The sequence below is a fragment of the Xenopus tropicalis genome, chromosome 4 (assembly GCF_000004195.4).
Source record: "Xenopus tropicalis strain Nigerian chromosome 4, UCB_Xtro_10.0, whole genome shotgun sequence".
Lineage (NCBI taxonomy): Eukaryota > Metazoa > Chordata > Amphibia > Anura > Pipidae > Xenopus > Xenopus tropicalis.
In genome coordinates this window covers 37,832,551-37,857,428 of record NC_030680.2, presented here as the reverse complement: position 1 = coordinate 37,857,428, position 24,878 = coordinate 37,832,551, and the positions used below count along the sequence as shown (strand labels likewise).

The 24,878-nt window shown below is 41.7% G+C and overlaps 2 protein-coding genes across 4 annotated transcripts in view; one reads left to right on the top strand and one right to left on the bottom strand.

The window, feature by feature from the left end:
- Positions 1-3,529: 3,529 nt before the first annotated feature.
- Positions 3,530-12,941, bottom strand: cfl1 (cofilin 1 (non-muscle)). Its single transcript, NM_213713.1, is given in 4 exon segments — positions 3,530-4,554; positions 5,526-5,602; positions 7,134-7,441; positions 12,829-12,941. Coding segments are annotated over 4 exon segments (507 nt in total). The 5' UTR covers positions 12,832-12,941; the 3' UTR covers positions 3,530-4,435.
- Positions 11,819-24,878, top strand: part of mus81 (MUS81 structure-specific endonuclease subunit) — a 58,207-nt gene continuing 45,147 nt past the window's right edge. The window contains exon 1 of one of the 3 annotated variants that reach the window (XM_018093027.2): positions 11,819-12,517. The gene's annotated coding sequence lies outside the window, so the exon portion shown is untranslated. Of the gene's footprint in view, positions 12,518-18,649; positions 18,724-24,878 lie in introns of those variants that run through there. The other 2 variants (NM_001011004.1, XM_031900045.1) reach the window with 2 other exon arrangements.

Genomic DNA, 24,878 nt, shown 5'->3' with positions numbered 1-24,878 from the left:
TTGTTTTAATATTGATGACTTTGGCATACAGCTCATGAAAACCCAAAATTCCTATCTCAAAAAATTAGCATATTTCATCCGACCAATAAAAGAAAAGTGTTTTTAATACTAAAAAAATCAACCTTCAAATAATTATGTTCAGTTATGCACTCAATACTTGGTCGGGAATCCTTTTGCAGAAATGACTGCTTCAATGCGGCGTGGCATGGAGGCAATCAGCCTGTGGCACTGCTCAGGTGTTATGGAGGCCCAGGATGCTTCAATAGCGGCCTTAAGCTCATCCAGAGTGTTGGCTCTTGTGTCTCTCAACTTTCTCTTCACAATATCCCACAGATTCTCTATGGGGTTCAGGTCAGGAGAGTTGGCAGGCCAATTGAGCACAGTAATACCATGGTCAGTAAACCATTTACCAGTGGATTTGGCACTGTGAGCAGGTGCCAGGTCGTGCTGAAAAATGAAATCTTCATCTCCATAAAGCTTTTCAGCAGATGGAAGCATGAAGTGCTCCAAAATCTGCATTGACCCTGCCCTTGATAAAACACAGTGGACCAACACCAGCAGCTGACATGGCACCCCAGACCATCACTGACTGTGGGTACTTGACACTGGACTTCAGGCATTTTGGCATTTCCCTCTCCCCAGTCTTCCTCCAGACTCTGGCACCTTGATTTCCGAATGACATGCAAAAGTTGCTTTCATCCGAAAAAAGTAATTTGGACCACTGAGCAACAGTCCAGTGCTGCTTCTCTGTAGCCCAGGTCAGGCGCTTCTGCCGCTGTTTCTGGTTCAAAAGTGGCTTGACCTGGGGAATGCGGCACCTGTAGCCCATTTCCTGCACGCGCCTGTACACGGTGGCTCTGGATGTTTCTACTCCAGACTCAGTCAACTGGTTCCGCAGGCCCCCCAAGGTCTGGAATCGGTCCTTCTCCACAGCCTTCCTCAGGGCCCGGTCACCTCTTCTGGTTGTGCAGCGTTTTCTGCCACACTTTTTCCTTCCCACAGACTTCCCACTGAGGTGCCTTGATACAGCACTCTGGGAACAGCCTATTCGTTCAGAAATTTCTTTCTGTGTCTTACCCTCTTGCTTGAGGGTGTCAATGATGGCCCTCTGGACAGCAGTCAGGTCGGCAGTCTTACCCAAGATTGCGGTTTTGAGTAATGAACCAGGCTGGGAGTTTTTAAAAGCCTCAGGAATCTTTTGCAGGTGTTTAGAGTTAATTAGTTGATTCAGATGATTAGGTTAATAGCTCGTTTAGAGAACTATTTCATGATATGCTAATTTTTTGAGATAGGAATTTTGGGTTTTCATGAGCTGTATGCCACAATCAATATTAAAAGAATAAAAGGCTTGAACTACTTCAGTTGTGTGTAATGAATCTAAAATATATGAAAGTCTAATGTTTATCAGTACATTACAGAAAATGATGAACTTTATCACAATATGTTAATTTTTTGAGAAGGCCCTGTATGTACTAAATTCTCCTTGAAGGAAAACTAATGTTTAACAAAAGAAATAGGCTACAAATGTTGCACATTAGGTTTGGGCTTTTGTATCAGCTCAAGGCAACCACAGCCCTTTTGCACCTCCAAGATGCCCCCAGTAGCTCCCCATTTTCTTTTCTGCTGATTCACTGCACACACTGTGCTAATGAGCTTAGGGACTGGTTCATAATATACTGTATATATAGATTTAACAGTATAAGGTTGATTAGTAATTCATTCAGATTCATAGGACAGCTCTGAACCAGTGCAATTAGCATAACAATGTAATAACCAGCCCTGTAGCATACATTTATATGACAGACCAGCCTCATTTTCTGATAATTTGCAAGGACCACAAAGCTCAGCTTCCCAACAGCTGCCCCAGAGCCCACTGAGCATGCGAGCGTCCTGCACAGTTCTAACAGAATCCAAGATGGGGAGCTCCTGGGACAACAGTAAAGACCTATACAACTACCACTATAGAGATGCTTAATGCTAGTGCAGTCAGTTTAGTACATAAAATTCATCTTGAGGGTTTAGTTCTCCTTTAATAAGCCTGCTATGTGGTTATATTACCAGACAAAGTGCTGAATGTAGGCATCAACTCAGAGAGCCTTTAAGGCAGCAACAGGAGTTATTTCGAATAACCGAATATAAAATTAATTTTGGCAGGTAAGTAGGTCATGAACCAAACTAAGGCTGATGACAGAAGTGGCGTATTCTTGGCAAGCCGAAAACGTTTGACGAGAATACGCCCCACTACTGTAAATGCGTCCTACCGGTGCCTGCACCCGAATGAATGAGACACTCGGGTGCAGGCAAAAGTAGCTGAAATATACATAGAAACGCAAAAGGATGCAAAGTCTTGCGTTTTTATGCTTATTTCAGTTACATGTGCCTGCACCCAAGCGTATCTCATTCATTCGGGTGCAGGCACAGGTAGGTGCGCATTTACAGTAGCAGGGCATATTCTTGGCGTGTTTTTTGGCTTGCCGAGAATACACCACGTCTGACATCAGCCTTAGCAGTTATCTGTAGAGACATGCCCCTGCCTCATCACTTCTTTACCAACTTGTAAGAACCCACTTCCTCTAGTCTAGGGTACTGCCCCTTCTGGGAACTCCAAGTAAAGAGTTATACAGATGATTATGTAAGAATAATACCCATGGTAAATAACTGAAGGACGAGGGCCCAACATCTTTGTTCTACCTAATCATGGGATTATGTGATGAAGTCATACTTTTCTACAACCTTTGTGAAACTCGAGACTTCCGTGGTCTCACAAAAGTTTGTCAAAGCTACCGGTCACGTTAACAAATTTACAGTATTTGTTTATGATAAAACTCTTCCTAATGTTCTGCACAGAGAAGTCATGACTAGACCGTTGCAACATAATTAACTTGAAAATTTGCTTTTATTTCCAGGGTGTGATGTAGTTTCAATAAAGCCCCACAGAAATAGACAACCAACCAAAAGGTAAGTTGTTAGTGAACTCGCAACTATGTGTGTGATCACTGGGTTTTTATTTTATTTATTTTTTACTATCAGTCTATTATAAAGGGCACACTCATCTGTTATAGATGTTTCTTTATTACCAATATTCCAGAATGCTCAGGACCTGGGGTTTTCCAGATAAGGGGTATTACTTACTGCTTATTGCTAAACACAGGCTCTATGGGAGTTTGCCTTCTTGTAACTTAGGAGTTTTCTGGATAATGGGGTTCTCAAATAAGGAATCCCCTACCTGTATTTAACCCTTCCACAGACTCTAAATTTAAAGGAAGAAAACCTTTTATATGCTATGAAAGATATGACAATGTTTTATTGAAGATCCCTGTAGGTGATGTTAAAGGAGTATTATAGCAAAATACAACATTTACATAATAGATGAGAGTTAAACTTTGCAGTTTTTGCTTAGAATTACACATGCTCTAATTATGTAAAATATTGCAGTTGTGTTTTCTTCCCCTTTATCATGTCTCGCAGTTTCATAATCCAGTAAAACTGCCTCAGTAGAACGCATTAAATCAACAACCAAGACCAATTCTTTAAATTTACGTTTTTTTAATGTCAGATCTGCCAGTATGACTTCCATATTAGTAACACAAGACATAAGGATGTAGAGACCGCAAATGACATGACAATGATTAGGAAGAAAGGGACTGAAGAGGTGAAGTGCTTCAGACAAGAGTTTCAACACCCTCCCAGAGACCCCCAATCCGCCAAAACTAATGTACAAAATAATGTACAAATTTAAAGTCACAAACTTGCAGATTAATATTGGCAAAATGTATGTGCGGCCATTAATGAGGCATCCTGGCTTTAAAGCCATGCCCCAAACACCAACAGTAATATTAAATTAAGAGGGGGGTTTAAAGGGTGAAATGGAAGTAACACTACGGAGGGGAAGTATTATGCTGAAAAAAAAAAGTGCCTATATGATTTTGGGGGGCCCCAAACTTGAACTAACGCTGCAGATGCCAGAGGGGCTGAGCGGAATGTTACAGAAGTAGCATGGAAATGTAATAAATCAAAGGAATAAAAGGCAGCCATCTTAATTTATTCTAGGAATGGTTAGAAGCCAGTCTTAAAAGGGGTGGGGGAATGCATGAGGCCTAAGGGCCCTTTAGATATGGCGAGTGGGATGGGTAAGACGCCAGAAGATATTTGGCAAAATTAACTCAATCTGAGATAAGTGCATCTACTTTGTAGATGGAAGGAAAGCTTCCTCTAAGATCGTGAAGGTATCCAAAAACAAGACTACTAAAACAAAATGAAAAACCCAAGGCTGGTCTGCACTGGGAATGCCTTTAAAATGATATCCGACTGAAGAGTGAAACATGTCCTTCAAAGTAGTGAGGGATTTTCAGGTAGCAGAGGGGACATTGTTGGGATAATGGTTACATGGAAGCCCCTTAAAGAAGTGGCACAGACACTGGCATTGGAAGGGATCTCAACTTTTCAGGGTTTTTCCTTCAAGGGAAATTACAGTGCTGCCACCTAGTTTTTCAGCAAGGTTACAAGGATCATTTATATCTTCAAAAGTGTTTGTTTGCCACTCATGTTTGATACCTGAAGGAAAAAAAAAAAAGGCAAGTTTTAATGTTGATTCCAACGCATGAACAGTATAGGGAACACACACATATATATATATATATATATATATATACCTATGATTAGGCACTCTGATAAATGAAATTTGTAAGTGTTTTAGGTTTGCTCAAAGGACAAGTCAACCCCAAAAATATTTTTGACTTTCCAATGTGAATTTACTAAATTTTTAGTGCTTTTGAAAAGGTGTGTAAACGTAATTGCTATTGAAAGCGGCATTTTCTGAACTGCTGGTTGCTACTTTTCAAACAATGTTGCAAAGGTCAGTCTTCTCCAGCATGTCAGGCCTGTCAATCTGCTGCTTGTGTTACATTGTTTCAAGGGCCAGAGCCACCAGGACTCTGCTACCAGATTTCTGCAATACTGTACTTTGATCTTGGGACATTTTAACACAATTACTGATCTAAATGCAAAATGCATTCAGTGGACAATCCCCAATGCTTACTGCCCAGACAGGCATGAACAGACTTGATACAGGCCATCAATATCAGGAGAACCAGTGTCTTTATTAGAACAGCTCAAGGGTAACCACAGGGCTTTTGATTTCATTCATAGACTTGTATACTACACAAGTGCCATAAATGTCCTGTAAGTTATATTCTTATACAATAGTGCTTAGTGATGTTATAATGGTACTTTAAGATTTCATTTCTGTTGTATGGCTTAATGAAATGTGTATTATAATAAAGTACCCCCTGTTGTAAAATGAGGATATTAGAAGTCACTTTTAAAGTTTCATGACCTACACAAAAGCCTTGTGTTATGGACAAGAAACTACTTGGTGACTTAAATAATCCTTATAATTATGATCAGGTTCATGTTCTAATCATGTCACAAGACTCAAACTTTCCTATTATAAAAAAATCCCACACAAAACTATTGTTTTTAAATTAACTCTTTTGGAGACCACTTGGTAGGAGCAGGAAATTTACCTGGAAATCTCTTCTTGATTGCATCTTTAGAGCTAGCGTAGATCATTTTACTTTTAAGTGATGCTTCTTCAGGGGCCCTATTGAAACAGCAAGAAAGATTCATTTAGGAAAAAAAAATACACAAAAACCCAATAAACAAAAATCACTTGTTGCCCAAGGGAGTGTACAAACCCCTATGAGTATAGAACAGGGATCCCCAACCTTTCATACCTGTGAGCCACATTTAAAATAGAAAAAGTGTTGTGGAGCAACACAAGCATGAAAAATGTTCCTGGGGGTACCAATAAGAGCTATAATTGGCTACTCATTAGCCCCTATGTGGACTGGCAGCCTACAGAAGTCTGTTTGGCATTTTACTAGGGTTTTATGCAACCAAAACTTGCCTCCAAGCCAGAAATTTAAAAATAATCACCTACTTTGAGGCCACTGGGAGCAACACGTTTCTCATGAACCACTGACGAGGAACACTGGTATAGAAGAACACTGTCTGTTTTTATCAGAACTTCAGTCAGCCTAGGTGCCGATTGGTTCCTATCCTACAGTGCAGTGTACCGAGAGCCACCGGCTCCCCTGCACATCCAGAAAGCATGAAGTGGAATCCTATATCTAGTAGTATAATTCACTGGTACATTCATATTTTTTTTTTTATAGTATGTCTCCTTTAAACTCAGGACCCCAATAATGCACCAGTGTTAACCTCAAGGTCAAGGATTTTTTAATATCCATTTTAATACAAAACTAAAATACATTTGTTTACATATTATAGTAAAGTTTTCTCAAGGTTAAATTTAAAGTATACATTGTTCCCAATTAGTTAGGCAAGCAGAAGGTTTAGCAAATAACCACCTCAGGCTAAAGCCAGACATGACTGCTTTGCCACCTACATATAAATGCAGGTTGAGAAATAGCCTGACCAAAACACAGCCACACCTGACTGTAGCCTTGAGGCTATGAACCACTATTAGGTTGCTGCCAGACCTGCATCTCGAGGCATGGCGTCAGCCTATGTGCAGACACACACTTGTATTTTAGCACAAAAGTGGGAGAGAATGCCTTTTACATACAGAAAACTGAACTCTATGCTCATAGTCTGCCCCCTTATTTATACCAATTTAAAGGCTTTACTAGAGACAAAAGCAACATCCTTTGGATAACAGAAAAAACAGCTGTTTGGCAGACAAGCAGAGGGGGGTATTTACAACCATCTCTACATAACATTTCAGATTAATCTCTAAGGGCTCTGGCACACGGGGAGATTAGTCGCCCGCGATAAAACTCCCTGTTCGCGGGCGACTAATCTCCCCGAGTTACCTTCACCTGCCATCCCACCGGCGAAAATGTAAGTTGCCGGTGGGATGGCACACGCGGCAGCGTGATTCCGCGCAAATCGACGAAGTTGCCTCGCGAGGCTTTTGCGCGTGTGCCATCCCACCGGCGACTTACATTTTCGCTGGTGGGATGGCAGGTGAAGGCAACTCGGGGAGATTAGTCGCCCGTGAAGAGGGAGTTGTCGCAGGCGACTAATCTCCCCGTGTGCTAGAGCCCTAAGTCAGCATCAGACACTTTATTCCCATGAATGCAAAACAAAGGTTTGTGTAAGCTTCTCACCAGAACACAAAAACAAGATCCTCTTTCTTTGTTTCTTTTGTCTCATATAGTGCATCATACAGTGCATAACGGCAGTCATTTCGGGGCAGCATCTTCACGAATGCCTTGTAGGGGTCATCAACATTACAGCCAACATCTCCTTGCAAGATCTCCTTTCCTGGTTCCAAGATGATCATTTTCTTGTCCTCGCTTAGACAGAAGACAACTGCCTTCTTACGCTTTTTGGCTTCTTCTGGGGAGAGTTGATGGCGCACCTTCATGTCATTAAATACTTTAATGACATCATCTGAGACCATCACACCAGAAGCCTAAGAAAAAAAAAAAACAGGTACGATTTTTACAGATAAACTCTAAATCTACCCTTTAATCACTGTTGCATTTTCATATACGAAAGTTCAATGGGCAACAATGCTATCTAGTATAGAGAAGGAAACCGTGGCCAAGGAAAAACTGCATAACAAAAAAAATATTTGTGTTTTTAACGCTAAACCAGATTAAACAAATGTATTAATTATTGATGTACGGACTACATTGTATGCCTTATCAGTAAACACTATTAAGCAAAAAAAAAAAAAAAAAAAAAGGGAAGTCATGAAAGGAACTTTTTTTTGGCCAGGAGTCAAAATACAATGAACGTATGTTTACTTTTCTTCGAATTGTTCCTGGACATCCTTGTTATATATAAGCTCAGTTAACTAACTATTACAGCTAGCTGCTCATATGTTGGTGGTTTAAAATAAATCTTTTGCAAGCTATTCCAGATATTCTTTGTTGAATGACTGATACAAGAATGTAGGTGTGGTTTTCTATTTCTGCTCAAGCCAATGGGTCCAGATTGTTTTAAAAGAGGGATTCCCCAACCCTTTTCACTTGTGCGTCACACACAGCACCCACTTTGAGGACACCAAGATCATCAAAAAGGGTGGTGAGCCACAGGTTGCTCACGAGCCACATGCTAGGGGATCACTGCCTTGAACTATTTTTATAGATAATTTAGCTCTGCATTTCAACACTAGATGGCAGTGTTGAAGTTTTGTTGCTACTGTAATTAGGCCCAAATATCCCATCTGTCTGAAGATACAATATACAGTAAAATTATGGCCATGATGTATCATGTTTATAAGTTTGTTGGTTCCACAAAATAGTTTAGTCATGTGCTGCTAATGTACAGTCTTATGTAACAGTAAAGACATGTTTTGTTGCATTTTGCACCCTTTGCATTGAGAAGCACTGGAATTGCAACTGTGATCCTAATTTCTCACCAGGAACGCCACTGCCCTAATCAGATGCTGCCATTTGTGCATAGAATATTTAACTTTAATAAAACCTAACAGTACATTAATAGGGCTCATCCACTGGCAGATAGGCACAAGTACTTGCTTTGTTTAAACATTCTACTGCAAAATTGTAATCTTAGTTCCTTGCAAATGTAGAACTGCAAGTCTACTATACTACATGGCTATTTGGCCACCCACATGCCAGGCCAAATGGGTGGGGCCTATGAAAACCCTAAGGACAAGGACTACAGAAATGTGCTCCTTCAACAGGATTTACAAACCTGCCCTATTTTTGGTTAGATATCAGTTGGGTAGAATCATATACACAGGCCAATAAGCCGCCAACTGTGGAGGGTGTTTGGCAAATCAGGGACAGACTTGTTAGGAGATGAAGTGGAAGTATAAAACTCACCAAGGTGTAGTGTATTAAACAAACATACTACAGAGGCAAATGTATCCACTTATCACATCCTCAAAAAAAAAAAAAAAAAATTCAAATAAGGAACAGTCTCTGCAAGTAACAGATACGTTGCCAAAGATGGATTTTTATGGGAAAGCAGCCACACAAAAAGGACTACCTCGGATATGCATAATGCCAAAGCTAAGTGAGGAGTAAAGCCCACCACTACAAGACTCGGGAGCACTGGAAAACAGACTTTACGGATAGCAGAACACAATATGCCTGTGAAGTGGACGTTGCCAGCTTCTCTTCAGGAAACGTCAATTTAAAAAGAAGCTGCTAAGGTTGAAGTCAGACAGCGAGCTGGTTAGACTACTTAGAAAAACGTTTGCATTTTCTTAAGCCTGAATAATGCAAATGAAGGTTCTAATTTTATTTTACCGTCTTTTGTGGAGGATTCAGAATTTGACCATAAAAAAAAAAAATACAATACAGCTACCTGTAAAAGTAGTGCTGCATAGATCTCTAGGTCCCTTCTCTGCCCAAGCCACAGGGTTCGCCCATACCCTGGCTGTATAAGGTCCTGCCACATTAATGTTACAAGCAGATTAAGGAGTTGAGGAAGTGCAGGCATAGCTCGCACATGCTCAGTTTGTTTGCATGTCTGTCATGACTGGCTAACGTGATTTGCCCAATCAGGTCAATGAAGGGGTGAGCACAGTAGTGAACACTGCCTGCCACTGCCTCTGCAATACAAGTCCCCTGGCTGGCACAGCAAAGACTTTACAGGTAGCTAATTTGAAATTATTTTTTTTCTTAAATGACTATTTAATCACTGTTCCTTTGATGTATATCCCCCCCCCCCCCCCCCTTCTACATTTCAACATGGCCCTTTACTCTCACACCCTCATATTAGGATCTTTGTGCTCTGTACAGATTTACATGGCTTTATAGGAATATGGCTGCCCAAAGGCATGAAAAATACACATACCACCCAGCAATGACAGGGTAGCACAAAGGACTGGTTTTAGTTTGCCAGCAGTTCAGATCAGCCCTTATGTATGCCAGTATGCAACAGGCAATATTAACAGCTGCCTTGAGCGGGTTCCTCAATGGTATCAGAGTATAAAAATGACAATAAACAGGCAGTTATTGTAGCCAGACTTTGCCATCCCTGACTTAAATGGTAGCACGTTGGTCCCATGCATGGAAATCAAGCCTGCCATCCTTAGGGACAGTCTCAGACCCAATACTTACTGCTGTCCTTAGTAAAGGATAATTCCTGCCTGTATTATATAGCAGCTCTGGGAAGAACACAAAGCTCCCCAAACCATATTAGTGTATTCACAGATTCTACCAAAAACAAACATAACTGTATATGTGAAACTATAAAGAATTATGTATTTTTCATTTAAATCCTTTACCCCCCCGCCTCCGTAGAGCAAAATATCAGCAGATGTACCGACCGGGCAGGTTAGAGACTGTCTTGGGTGCATCCATATTCAATTAGTGGGCCACTGGCTTAGTTTGCACTTGTAATCTCATTACAGTGAGCAACTGCATCTATAGTCTTGTAATAAAATCATGCTCCCCATACAGTGCATTTCTCACACAATTACTGTGCCAACTGTTCAGTGGGCTAGATGGTTTACTTAAAAAAAATGCCCTTGCCAAGATCTAAATAAGAGCTCTCAAAGCACTACTTAAAGGAACATGGAAGCCAAGAAAACAGAAGTATATCAAAGTAATTAAAATATAACATGTTCTTGCCATACACTTGTATGATTTATGCATTCGTTTTAAAACCAATACTATAGGTTTTTATAAACAAGCTTCTAGGTAGCCATTTAAAACTAAACAGGGCTAATGGCCGATGGTACATGGTATGATTCGACACCCACTGTTAAATCTGTGCTACCACAGGCACAAAATCTCCCAAAATGCCATCCCTGTTGCCAACATCAGATTCATAGGAAAATGTGAAAGTGACATTTTTCTATTATTAATTGCAACAGGTAATGTTATTTACTTGTGCCAATTCTACGTTAGTGGAGCAGGATGGTATTTCAGGAATATTTGTCACCAAGAGTAGCAGATTTAACTACAGGCAACAAGTCTTACCATGTGCCATCACCCTAAATGGCATGAGCTACACAGTCAACAGATAAGCTTTGTATGCAAAGGTTTCACAGAGTAACCTGTGCCTTATCGACAGCTTCAATGGCTGTCCCCTTGGCTACACAGCAGCTTATTTATAGAAATCATAGTAGTGTTGCTTAAGCAAACATACAAATCTTACCAGTGTATGACAATAGTACATTTTAAATACTTTAAAACTCATTTTAGGCCAGTCCTGTACACTAGCAGGCTAATTGGCTCACAGGTCCAATGAAAGCATACTATGGTTGGGGCACACAATGTATGGCCATTATTCTTTGGTCCCACTCACAAACAGGAAGTGGACTTGCCAACAAGGCCACATGGGCCCCGTCAATGAGCAAACCGACATCTGCATTACAAATGTATATATTTCAGAATACTACATGAATCCATTTTCACCCTGAGAGGATCTTGCCTTACCTACACTTGCTTTCTAAAGAGACTGCAAGTTATTCCTATAGACAGGAACAATGACATGGAGGCTGGTTTAGCGAAACCACGTGCCCAGCAAACAAATAACAGGTAAAGTCCGAGTTGCCATGCTGCTTGCAGGAGACTGTTTTTTTAACTGGTCTTCGTTATTTTAATCTTAAATGTAATCTTTCTGATCTGCCTCCTATCAGTTTTCAGATAAGATAACCCCCCAAAGCTATTGCTCTGCGGCGCTAAAATGTAATAATTATCACTACTTTGTATCCCTTCCATCTCTATTCATTTTTCAGTCTCCTTTAACCCCACCACCTAGTTGCCAGAGAACAAAGGACAACAAGACAGCTCCTACAAATCCAGATGGGAGAGCTGCTGCACACCAAGCTAAATACTTCATAAGTCATAAAGATTAAGATGTCAAGATGAACTGCAAGTGTCTCAGAATGTCACCGTGTAAGGTATAGCAAGAGTGAATTGAAAGACGAAGCACCCCTTTAACTGGAGCCCCCTATCAGAGACCCTATGGGGAATGGCAGCACTCTGCAGGGTGACGGTGTGTGGAAACGTTGCTCACACTCCCTACATGGCCAGCTCGGCACAGGGAGGGAACCTGAGGCGCAATCTGCTGGCAGCGGCCGAGGCCAATGAGCAGCCCGAGAGGGACAGGGCGGCACTGCAGGGACATCTGACAGACGGCAGGGATCCTCCCACTATGAAACCGGCGGAGGGAAGCTGCTCCCTTTCAAAATGCCGGAGAAGCCCCCACGCGGCTGTATTAGTAGCGTGACGCTATGACGGACATAAATGAAAGCCGTACGCAGGACCGGGGCGAACCTCGATAAGAAGTCCGATATTTTAGCGAAAGCCTTCTCCCCGCTTTAGCGCCCCCCCCAGTAGGCGTGGCCTCCCGTCCCACTGCCCGGTACAATGGCGCGCAACGTGCCAGCGCCTCCCGCTCGGCTCACCTAGCTATATAACTAGGACCCCTTTTCCGCCGCGGCTACGCGCAGCGCGAACGCCGCAATCGGCGCGCTCCCGCCCACAAGGCATCTCTGCAGAATAGGCGCCAACTGGAAAAACCGGTACCCGATTGGTACCCAATAGATGCCATCGCTAAGGTAAGAAGCTGGGACACTCTGTTCTACCTCATGCTATGGAATCCGAGCAGAGAAGCCGGGGAAGTAGAGCGCCCGTACTAACATATATTACACATGAAAGCGTAGTAAAGGAATCCCGGCACTGGGACATTCGACTAGGCGGGCAGCCCATTAAAACTGGCTCCTCTAAGCATTACCTCTGCACGTACAAAGTCATTGAAAAGGGGGCAAAAATGGCGACAGGAGGGAGCGGCTCCCGGCATCTTGTCTTACTTGCTCCAGGATTGGTGTAGAACCAGCCCTATTTATCACCCGCCCAACATGCTACTCACCATTTTGTACAGAGGGTATAGGCCGCGCTTAGAAAGGTGAAGTACAAGAGAGGGTCGAAGGCAGCCGGTGTCTTGAGCAAGGTACGATGAAAAGCCGTGCCGCTGCCTCCCAGACTCACACTGAAAAGAAGCCTCCTTCCGCTATCTTTAAGCGTTGTACAATGAGGAGGGAGGGACCTGCTTCCTGTATGGGGACGCGGGGGCTGCTGGGTATCGTAGTCTTTAGCTGCATTGGTTTGTAGTCCAAGGGGTTGGTCATTGTAGTTGCGGGCGGCTGTAGCAATGACACGCAAAGGGGTTGGTTGTTAGGATGTCACACTGGGTGTGGAAAGTGGTGGGTTTCTGAGGGAGGTACCCTTACAAGCCTTATGGAACATTAGCAAACATCTCAGTAACGTGCACAAATCAGTTCTCCTGTTTGGCTCCCTATGAAATGGTTTAGGGGCACAAAGGAGCATATTGAAGCCGTCTGAAGTGACTGCCATTTGTATTAAAGTACGTCGTGTTGTACGAGCAAACAAAACAATCTCATGTCAGACCATGGCCAGACGATTTGGCTGTTGGTGTAAGAAGTACCTTCCAGTTTGGAAGTGTCCATGTATTCCCAGTTTAGATGTTTCATTATGAAAAGCAATAAAGAAAGCAAGGCCCGTGCTTGAATATGCTTAGACAAATGTTGAAAGCCACTATTTATTATAAAAACACACTGGTATAGTGAGGAGAGCAGTCTGATGTGTTTTGCTTGTCTTTTAAAGTAAGAGAGACAGCTTATTGGCATGGTTATGGGACCAAAAGTAATGCTTTTTTGACCAATATCCGATAGGACATAATCCAATATCCACAAGAAAAATTTCAAACCTGCCGGATTGAGATCCTGCTGGTTTCAGGCCAGATGTCGGTTGGGCAGGCCTGTTGTTAGTGCGCATACACAGGCCTATCGGTTTAAGGGACCAATATCGGCAGCTAGAATCAGCCTGTGTATGGCCACCTTTAGACTGCGATTTAGGTTATGTTTTCCCCTAAATGAAAATAATAAAAAAAATGTGAAAACAATGTGGCAGCGGCCCTAGGTTATCTTTATATATAAATACTGTATATCAGTGCTGTCCAACTTCTGCGGTGCCGAGGGCTGGAATTTCTCTCGCATACATGGTGGAGGGCCACTAATGGAAGCCAGTTTTGGCCACTCACCCTTTTTAAACCACACCCACTTCAAACCATACCCATTTTATCACAATGGTGGTAGTGCAGCAAAAAACCCAAATGCTTGGTCTTCACTACGGGGATATCAACCGTTATTCATATGTGCCATGTGTGCCATACTCTGCCTGCCCTATGCTGCCTGTGTGTGCCATACTCTGCCTGCCCTATGCTGCCTGTGTTTGCCATACTCTGCCTGCCCTACCATGCCTGTGTGGGCCATACCCTCCCTGCCCTACCATGCCTGTGTGTGCCATACTCTCCCTGCCCTCTGCTGCCTGTGTGTGCCATACTCTGCCTACCCTATGCTGCCTGGCAGCACACAGGCAGCATAGGCCAGGCAGTACATGAGGTGTGAACAGGTGAACAATGTGGGTGATTAAAGCCTGAGCCTGAGGTGTGAAAACTGCAGGGCGTAAACAATGCAGAAACTAAAAGGTGTGAACAAAACAGGGGATTACATTTTTAAACAATACAGAGGGATTACAGCCTGAATCTGAGGTGAGAACCATGCAGGTGGCCTGTTAATCTGAGTAATGATACCATTTAAAGCTTACACAAAGGTAAACCATCAAAGCAGCCAGACAGGTGGGGGGGCCACACAGAGGTCACGGGCTGCCAGTTGGACAGCACTTCTGTATATCACTTCAAATGGTACAAGTGTCTACCACAGGAAACTGCTTTTCCACTGGTGGTAATGTAAATCTGCAGTGGGAAAACATGCGTCAGAATAGTTTTCAGAAGTAGCCTGATGTTTCCACGTGAGGCAAATTAACAATGAAGTAAAACGCTGGTGGGATTCAAAATAGACCCTGGTTTTTCAAGTACATAGAAGGCCAAAAGCCCATCAGCCCACTAAATAATCACTGTCTATGGAACCATAAAGCAGCCCTTCTGGCATTTGACAGAATCCACAGATTGCCAGCTTGGACCTGATGATGGGAAAGCATCTCCAGGAATTTAGTTGTCTGCAGTAGAGCAAATTTAATGCAGACAATTAATCTCTGCATGTGCTCACGGCTCCCTTGGTGAACACATTCTAAAATGGTATAGAAAATAAATGTTTTTTTTTTAATTAAGCTTTAGTTGCCCTGTAAATATCTCTCTTGATATAGAGTCTTATATGACAACTTAAAGCATTCTCGTAGTAAATGTTGTGTCTGCTGTTAATAGGAGGCAGGGGCCGGGCCTGCAAATGAGCCCTGTGATGTCATTAATGTATTCCCAATAGTCTCATTATGATTGTGTTTATCCAAAGTTGGCAAACAATTCATTACTTCTCACGGCAGTGTGACTATTAAGTCTATAGGATATGTGTCACTGTCTGGATCTCTTAATTAACACTAAAGCTTCTTATAGTATTTATGAGTGATTGTTTTAGCTGCCACTTACTCGGGTTCCTTGCTCCATATAAATCACTGCAAAGTTTTTGCAACTGGTGGAAAGTCACATACCGTGACCATAACATTAAAGTTGGCTCTGACCTCTGTTCTGCTGCTTGAAGGAAGCGCTTTAGAAAAAAACCTAGAACGATTTAAGGGTTCATATTTCTATATTTTCTTTCATGCCCACCCTTTAGTTATACAAGCTACCTGGTAGAAATAAGAACAGAGGAATGCATGTGTTTTATACAGAGAATTAAAGTTTGGCATACAAGCGTATGTGTGTAATACTATTGAAAAAATTAAATGCTGTCTTAAATGATGTCTAGCCTGCAGGGACGTTTACATAAGTCAAATGATTTCCGCTAAATAGCCTTTTTTATACTGCCAAGTGAAGATCAAGTATAACCAGTTTTTTTTTTTTTTTTTCATTTTTCTTTATAATAGTATTGCTTCACATCTTGTTTTACACAATATTATGCAGGAGCTGCAGATATTGGATTTCAGTGTTATTACTAGGGAAAAAAGTAAGCTTAAAGCTGGCAAGATAGAAAATAAAATTACATGGGCTACTGGGGCTTTAAATTATGTTAAGCTGAATTGCCTTGAATAGTGTAATTTACTTGCAGAAATTCCAATGTTAGCGAAGGGCAAGGCATATTTTGGACATTTGGCTCTTGAGGTTGCATATTGTTACCATGGGCACAAGTAGAACACATGTTTTATCAATGTTTGGTATTTTAACACCTGCGTTTGTAGTTTTTTTCTGATGGGTTGGTCATCAAATGCTGAATATATATTGATAAATATTGATTCATAGTCCACATTAGTTGTAACTGAATTTATCATAACATGTGTCTTATATAATGCGAGCTTTCTAAATTTACCTTGTATGGTTTGAGAATAGGTTTTCTCTGCCAAAAGGTAGCGATACACGGCACATTTAAGCTGCAGATTCTGGCCAAAAAGATGTCAATGGGGCAGGATTAATTCTCCTGTTGCATCAAGGACCGTATTGGCTCATGGGCCCTAGGACCAAAGGATTGCATTACAATAAAGGGGATACGAGAAGTCGGAGGGAGGACCATATTGGTTCAATGATGCTCCGTCTATTCATATCCCCTTCATTGTAATGCAGTTGTTTAGCCCTAGGGCCTAACTATTGCATTAGCACCATATCGCCCTCCCAAGGTGGGCATGTTGACGGAAAATTTTGTTGACCTTGCCAAATGAGAAAATCTTAGTGTGTATGGCCACTTTAATGCAACCTTTTTTAACTATATATATTTACATACACTGTTGCTCTAAAATTCCCCATGCTTTTACAGTAAATCATAGAAAATAATTATTGTCGTACGCAAACAGGTAATTATTGTAGTTATGATGCATTAGGCTACACTAAAAGTGATAAATAGTAGAGTCTATTCGCTAAACAAGCAAATTTTTCCCTGATGTCCACCTTGGATGGGCAATATTGGGCTAATTCGATTGTTTGGCCCTAGGGGAAAATATCATCTGCCAATTTTCTGCCAGATGTCAATCGGGGAGGCCTGTCGTGGGTGCCCATACACGTCCAGATAAGCTGCCAAACTGGTCTTGAATTGGCAGCAATAATCTACCCATGTATGGCCACCTTAAAGCTGGCCATACACGTGGCGATCTCACGATGTTTCGTACGACCGTCGGTCGCACGAAACATCGTCAGATCCGCCACACACCATTCAGGGCTGAATCGGCAGGTAAGGAGGTAGAAACAATAGGATTTCTACCTCCTTCTGCCGATTCAGCTCTGAAGGGAGAATTTTGGTCAGGCGCCTTCTATGGCGCCCGATCAAAATTTTCTAACTTGGCCGATCGGCGAGCCGACCGATTTCAGCAGCTTCCTGCGATATCGGTCGGCTCGCTGACATGCCATACACGCACCGATTATCGTACGAAACGAGGTTTCGTACGATAATATCGGTGCGTGTATGGCCACCTTAAGAGAGTATTGACAGCAGTTAAAAAGGTTAAATAGATTGTGAAATGCAAGGATAAAGTACAGAATCTTGCATGGTTATCTGGAAATGTGCAATTCTCTAATTAATTAACCATTAAGACACAATTAAAATAACTCGCCAGTTGAAGTATTCATTGCACAATACTCTTTCATTTGTTATTTGTAGTAGACTGATCAAAACTAATTGCTGATCACTACTGAAACAGCATGGGTGCAATTTGAATTAAGTTATCCTATCAGTATCTACGACCACAACTGTATTTTGAGTGTTGGTAGGAAATTGACATTTGGGGTGCTTCTTTAGTTAGGAAACAAGACAGAGTTAAGATGGCCATACACAATCCAATAAACAGCTGACTTAGACTGTTGGCAGCTTTTATAGGACCGTGTATGGAGCCCTCAGATGGGCCTGCCTGACCGATATCTGGCCGAGAACTGACCAGATGTCAATCTAACAGGAAAGGTAACTAAACTTCATGAATCCATATTGGTGACAAAAACAATCCTACTGGGATTTATTTAATGTTTAAATGATTTTTAGAATACAGTTTGGAGTTTTATATAAAACTAATTGTTTAAATGTTTTAAAAATGCCGTGAAATACGACTGATTCATATAAAACTGCATCACCCCCAATATTTTTTACAGGGGCATAATGTTCCCATACACGCACCGTTATTATCATACAAACGAGATTTCATACAATATTCGGTACATGTATGGTGTGTTGACAAGGCCGATGTCAGCAAAAGCCTTGAATATCAGTTTTCTTGTCGATAGGCCAGGGTGAATTATTTTGACTGGGTGCCTTTAAAGGTGCCTGAACATCAGCAGTAGGTTAATGCTGAATAATCATATATGGGTAGAATTCTACCTGTATATCTAACAATTCACCTTTTAACAGTGGACGAACAACCAATAGTCGCAAGAAAGATCGTTATTCTAACGTGTATGGCCACCTTAACAGAAGCTGTGCTGCTTTGTAAAAAATCCTCAGGCACGTGCACCTCCCCTGCTCTTTCTTGCTTGTTTGCAGCAGGGAAGGTTAAATAGACGGAAGCGACTGGGGCGGGGGAACCGTGCAGCAGACCCTGCGACCCTCCGGGCTCTCTTGTCCTCCAGGGTCTGCTGTATGTTAGTTACGCCTCTGATTTTTCCCTATAAAGCGCATAGCTATAAAGTATGTGTAAGCTCACAATTCCAGTCCATGTTCATTCAGCATGCCGAGTCTGCATTCCAAAGGCATTGTATATACATTTTGTTTGCTGCCTGTTAAAAGCTGTGATGTACATGCCCAGACGATTGGACAGTATGGTCAGTATGTGTGCCCACCTTTAGATTTCGTTTGTCCGATATTTTTCTCAACAGCCCTTAATGGGTAATTCAAAAGCATAAATTGTTCTGCTGTTCTGGGGACAAGTTTGGAGACCTCTGGGCTATAAATATATCTGCATGTAAAAAGAAAAGCTTTCAGCCATATCTATTCAAACAACCACAATGGACTTTTTTTTCCAGCAATATAAAAGTATTGTATGTAGCAACCTGCAAGAACTGAATGTTTCATGCCCCTGCACCCATATTAAGTGAAAGAAGCAGGTGCCTTATTTAGCAGCCACATGCGGGAGGGGGGAGGAGGGAGTTCATGCTGTTTAGATCAGGCGTAAGAAAAGCAGCAAAATATCTGATTGTAAAAGGCCTCTCTCTCTCTTTTTGTCTGGTTTCTGCTATGCTTTTGCTTGGGCTGAGACCATGGATTGCCCTATATGTCCTAATATGGACATGTAGGCTGCAGTGGGCGTGGCCAGGCTTCATCCTGGCCTGTTGAGGGAGGGGGAGTTGTTAAGGCGTCTGGGACTTCCTTTTTTGGAAGCAAGTGAAACCTTCTCGGCCTTGATCTAAAGGCAAGCCATCCCATGACAGTTGAAAAGATTCAGCTGGGAGGAGGGGGCTGCCCAAGAGGTTGAGTGCATGTGTGTGCCATTGTGCGGTAGCTGGAAAATTAAACTGGAAGGAAAAAGCTCTTTGTTGCTACTGGTATATTGTTATGAAAGCTGCAAAATATGAAACTATATTGGGAACGCTAGCATGCAGTGCCTTTTATTGTTTTCACATAGCTGCAGAACTGTTAGGTGGTTTCAGCAACAAACAGACTTAGGCCAGTAGATAAAGAACATAGCAAAAGGTGCTAATTTTATTGTACAATATACACTATTAAGGAATTATAATATATTTAAATGAATGTGCAACAAATTACTTGTTTTCAAGCATAGACAGATAATTGATTCTATTAGACAGCAGGAGTGAGATCCAGATTTTACATTTACTATTAGCATCTGTCTGTTGAACACATTGATACAGTAACACATATGGCAGAAATGTAACAGAGCAAGAGCCCTGACTTCATTTAATCTCTGCTTTTATCCCTAAACTGTTTCTTCTGTATATTGTTTTGGACACCGCTCCCTAAGGGTAAGAACCCACTGAGCGGTTCAGACGCCCACAATAGATTTCTGCTATTGTGGGCTACTAACCGCTCCTTGATGGCTTTCCCCCGGCAACAATAGGAGTTGCCGGTGGAAAGCCCTTTGCATCGCTTCTGTATTCCGAAGTAGGCTGATGTTTCCTCCTGCAGCAACTTTGCGCAGCTTCTGAAAACTGAAGCAATGCGAACAGTCTTTCCACCGGTGACTCCTATCATCTTTTAATATATCTCCCTTGAGTACAATATTTAATTCTATGCCTCTTTCTCATTATAGATTCACATGGTTTGAAATAGGGAAATGGAAAGCCAGAGACATTATTGGAAGATATCAATACACAAACTGCTTTCTGCTTCAAATATTAGACCATTATTTTTGCCATTCATTGGGCATTCATGTGTGTCCTAACATGCTACTTAGATATTATGTATTTATTTTGCTTGGATAAAGTTTTTTTCTGTAATTTGGATAACCATACCTCAAAGGAGAAGGAAAGTTTAAATCACTGGGGGTGCCAAAATGTTAGGCACCCCCCCTATCCCCCCAGTGATTGTAATCATTTACCTGAAATCCCCGGCCGGTGCTCCTTTTAGGGGCACTTGCCAGGGGGGAGGGGTCTAACATTTGGCCCCCACCAGTGATTTAGCCTTTCCTTCTCCTTTAAAGGAGAAGGAAAGGTAAAAACTAAGTACGGTAAGCTTTATCAGAAAGGTCTATGTAAATACAGCCCTAAGCACTGAGTCCTATATCAAAAGAAACACAGGATTTCTTGTCTTTTTTTGTAAACATGATGTTCCAGTGTCTGACTTCCTCTCTCAGAAACAGCCTTAATTCCCAGGGCCAGAGTCTGTGCAGTTCTCTCCTCTCTCCCCTCTCCTGCTCCCCCTCCCACCAGAATGCTAAGAACTCCCTTTCCCCTCCCTTAGGAATGTGTGATCTCAGCTATAACGGCTAGAGACTGCAGGAAGGAAGCTACTTAAAATGGCAGCTGCTATATTAAGCAAACGGAGAAAGCTTCTAATGCTGTTTATTCAGGTATGTTAATGGTTTCTGCAGAATAAATATATTGTTCTAGGTGGCACTAATATGGCAAATCTATTGGCAGTAAAATGCCAAAATGACTTTCCTTCTCCTTTAAGGCTACTAAGAAAATATTAAAAAAACAAATCAGGTTTATTATTACATAGAAAATGGAAAGCATAAAATTAGCTTTAAACAGACTGCATAGTAGATCACCTCTCCGTTGTTTAGAGCTTTCTTAATATCTGGGTTCTGGATGAGAGATCCCATCCATGTATTACAGTCAAGTTACAGATCTGAAGTCTGGTTATTATTTTTTCTTTATTATAAAGCCTTGTGGATTTCATAAAACAGAATTCTGTAATTTATGATAAGGGCAAACTGACACTTCTAACCTTTGCTCTTGTTCATGCATGTACCTGTACTGTTACGCTGATTCACAGGTGGAGGAAGGGAAGAGTATGAATGTGGGAGGGGGAACGCAAGGTGTGTCAGGAATTTATGAAAAGTATTCACATCCACAGCATACAAATTCCAGTGAAGGCCAAGCTGTCAACAATATGTATTTGCTTACTTTTTGACTTGAATATCGGTTATACTTCTACACTAGGTTTATGTACCCTATATACAGAAAGCACCAATGAGACAATAGCCCCCATACAGGCCAGACTGGCCTATTTTAAATCTCAGTTCAGACATGCCCCAATATGTAATTAAAGGGACAACTTTTGTCCCAGGCGAAGAAGCCCCTAGCAACCAAAAATATGTTTGCTTTAAAATGGAATGACATGCAGATGTTACCTGCTGATTGGTTGCTGTATGGCCCAAAATGTACAGGAGAACCGTATGTTTAAATTTTTAATCTGGTGCGGTCATTGGCTAGTTGGCAAGTGCCCTGTTCATGGGCACTTAGACACAGTCACATGTTGCACATGGTCTGCAGGCAGAGAAAAGCAGATTCCCTCCTATATGCTCCAGTGTGTAGCTCCACCGATAGGCACAGTGTGAGCTGTTGCAGTTTTCGGGCTGATCTTTTCTTCCTGTAGCTGAACTCAGGCAGACACTGTGCCTTTCTGGGAGCTACACACAGGAGCAGATAGGAGAGAATCCGCCTACAAATCACAGAAACAGACAGTGGGTGGCTGTGCCCAGAGGGCCCGATATTACACGCTCTATTGCTCTTGCGCTTGTGTTCTAGAACATGTGTATGCTGAACATTAGTGTGAATGTAATTAAGGTTTCAAGGTATATGAATTTTAAATCAAAATAGCCTAATGTAATGCTGTACATTAAAGGATTAAAGGACCAGAAACACCCAAAATGAAATGTATCAATTTAAAATAAAATACCATTTGTCTCATTACTGTAAAATATTTTTGTTTTTTTAGCAGAAGAAGTAGGTTTTTATTACAGTGTGTTTGCTCTGAGCCCTGCTTTGTTTGGCTGTAGTTATACTGCTATCTAAGAAAAGCCCCGCCTGGTCTATTGTGTTATACATATTTATGACATGCCACCAACGCCCTGCAAAACAAATCTATAGGTATTTAAAAAATAAAATCCATTATTTTACAGTTTACAGTATTAGCTGTATTGCAGCTAAAAGGGTGGATTTCTGCAGGTAGCACTTTCTGAGTGTCACTTGCTAGTCACTTATACGCAGTACCAGTGCTGTAAATCAAATAGATGGTACTGTAACTGCACCACAGTATTCAGCAAAGCAACCAATCACTTAAAAACATCGGGCAACAATCTTAATGACAGTGGCTGAACCCATGTCTGAAGTAGCGATGTATGACATTCCTAATTAAGTATTTGAAAAATAAATAGTCCCTACCTCCCAACATTTGAAAAATGCAAAGAGGGACAAAAATAAATGGCATGCGTAGTGCAACAACATTTTTTTTTTTGGACCATGTTCATTTTTGCAACCAGACCCCCTAAATACCACTCCCATCTTACAAAATTTGGCAGGTTATTTAAAGTTTGAACATATTTCTAGGGGTTTGGGGATCTTGTTTTTATGTGTTACTACAGTTTTGCTAAAAAGGTGAAATTGCCCTTCAAGCTGCAAGTCTCAGTTCCCCCAAGAGACCTGTTTAGCTTATTAGTTACAAAAGTGCAGGTGTTGCTTGTTAACTTTTCTGGGCTCTCTGCCAAAAGCTACTTTTTTAAATTAAGTTTAAGAAACATTGTATCTTTTTTAGCGGTCAGTGCAGGAGATCAAAGGGAAATTTCAGAAAGAATCTGGGACTGCGGGCTGAGCTGTGAGTATCGGGACAGTTGGGAAGTATGAATAGTCTTCCTGACAGAGGATGTTGTCAGAGGATATTGTGGGCAATTTTCTTTTCTCCTCATACTAAATACACCTTTAAATTCACGATCTAACCATCTTGGTGCTCTCCTCTATAATGGTAAGGACTGGCAACAAACTGACAGATGTCATGAACCATATTCCATGAATTAATTATGTGGAAATTACATACAAGTGTATAGTGAACGATTTGTCATTGTGCATCACTTTAAAAACACAGTGAGGGTCATTCATAAAGTTCACGCATCTCATATTTATTTTCAGCATATGGTTGTTTTGTGCATGTTTTCCCCTAAAAGGTTTAGTTTTGCACTGCTGTGCCCCTCTTTCCTCTTTTGCAAATTGCCATGAAATGCACATTGCTCATAAACATTTGCAAATGGTTAGGTTGGCACGAGCAAGGGCACTGTGGGTGTTTGTTGTGCGCCACTTTTTACTTTGCAAATATAAATTTGCAATTCGTGAAATCTGTTATTTTTTTATTCCACCAAAATTGTGGCATAACAAATAAAAAAGTTGCAGTTATATTTTGCAAATTAAATGCACCAATCTTTATAATTATAAACATGGACAGGGCAAATATATTCACTATGTGAATAATTCTGTGCTGTGCAAACTTTATAAATGACCCCCAGTGAACAATTGCTGCCTCTAGCTTAAGGCTCTTGTATTTTCATTGCCTATTAGTGCTCTGCCCTGTGGTTGGGAAGTGGGTTTTACTTCTCTAAGCGGGTACCCATTGTGGTTTGAATAAACTTGTGAAACATTTTAAATTCCCACTAAATATGAATTAATCATAATTTCTTACAGCCCTGTAATGAATTCATGGGATGGTACAATACAGGGGAGCAGACCCAAAGTGGTATTTAAAATAGGCCCTGGCATTTAAAGCACACAGAGGCCTAAGCAGCCCCCACAGGCCCAATAAATAGTGACTGTCTTTGGCATCTTACAGCAGCCCCTGTGGCATTTACCAGAATCCACAGATGGGTAGCCCAGGGAAGGCTGTATGGGCCCTTAGTGCGCAGTGTGTGCATAATGTCACCTCTGTGCCCCCCCACCCCTCCCCCCAGACACACATACCCCCTCATCCCACTAGTGATGTGCAGGCCAGCCCCGATACCCGTGGGTATCGGGGCTTGCGAGTTTTGGTTGAGCTCTTCCACCCACCCTCCCTGCCCGCAACCTAACACTGACATCTGCCTCTTCCGGCTTGTGAATTTATAGGTGTGTGCCCAACACGCCCCACCTATAAGAAGCCGGGTCTGGTAGGGTTAGGGTCGGGAGTGGGTCGAGGTTTTCGCACATCACTAATAGGCACCTGAGGGCTGCCCTCCAAAAGCTGCTGCCCTAGGCAAAAACCCCATGTATATAAATACGTCCTTGAGCCTGGGCCTGTAGGGGATTCTGTTGGACTGTATACAGTGTCTGCTATTTCTTTTGGCTGCTTTTGACATCTGAAAGCAGCTGCAACTATTCTTCCTACCCCTGGTAACAAATAACATGTTTGCTTTTGTATAGTTGACCAGGAAATGTTACCTGCTGATTTGTTGCCATAGACATATAGAAAACTTTGTAACTTTTATAACATAACCCCAAGATCCTTTGTGACTTATCTTAAGTAAGCTTAATTGTGTATTGTAGGCTCCTGCAATATC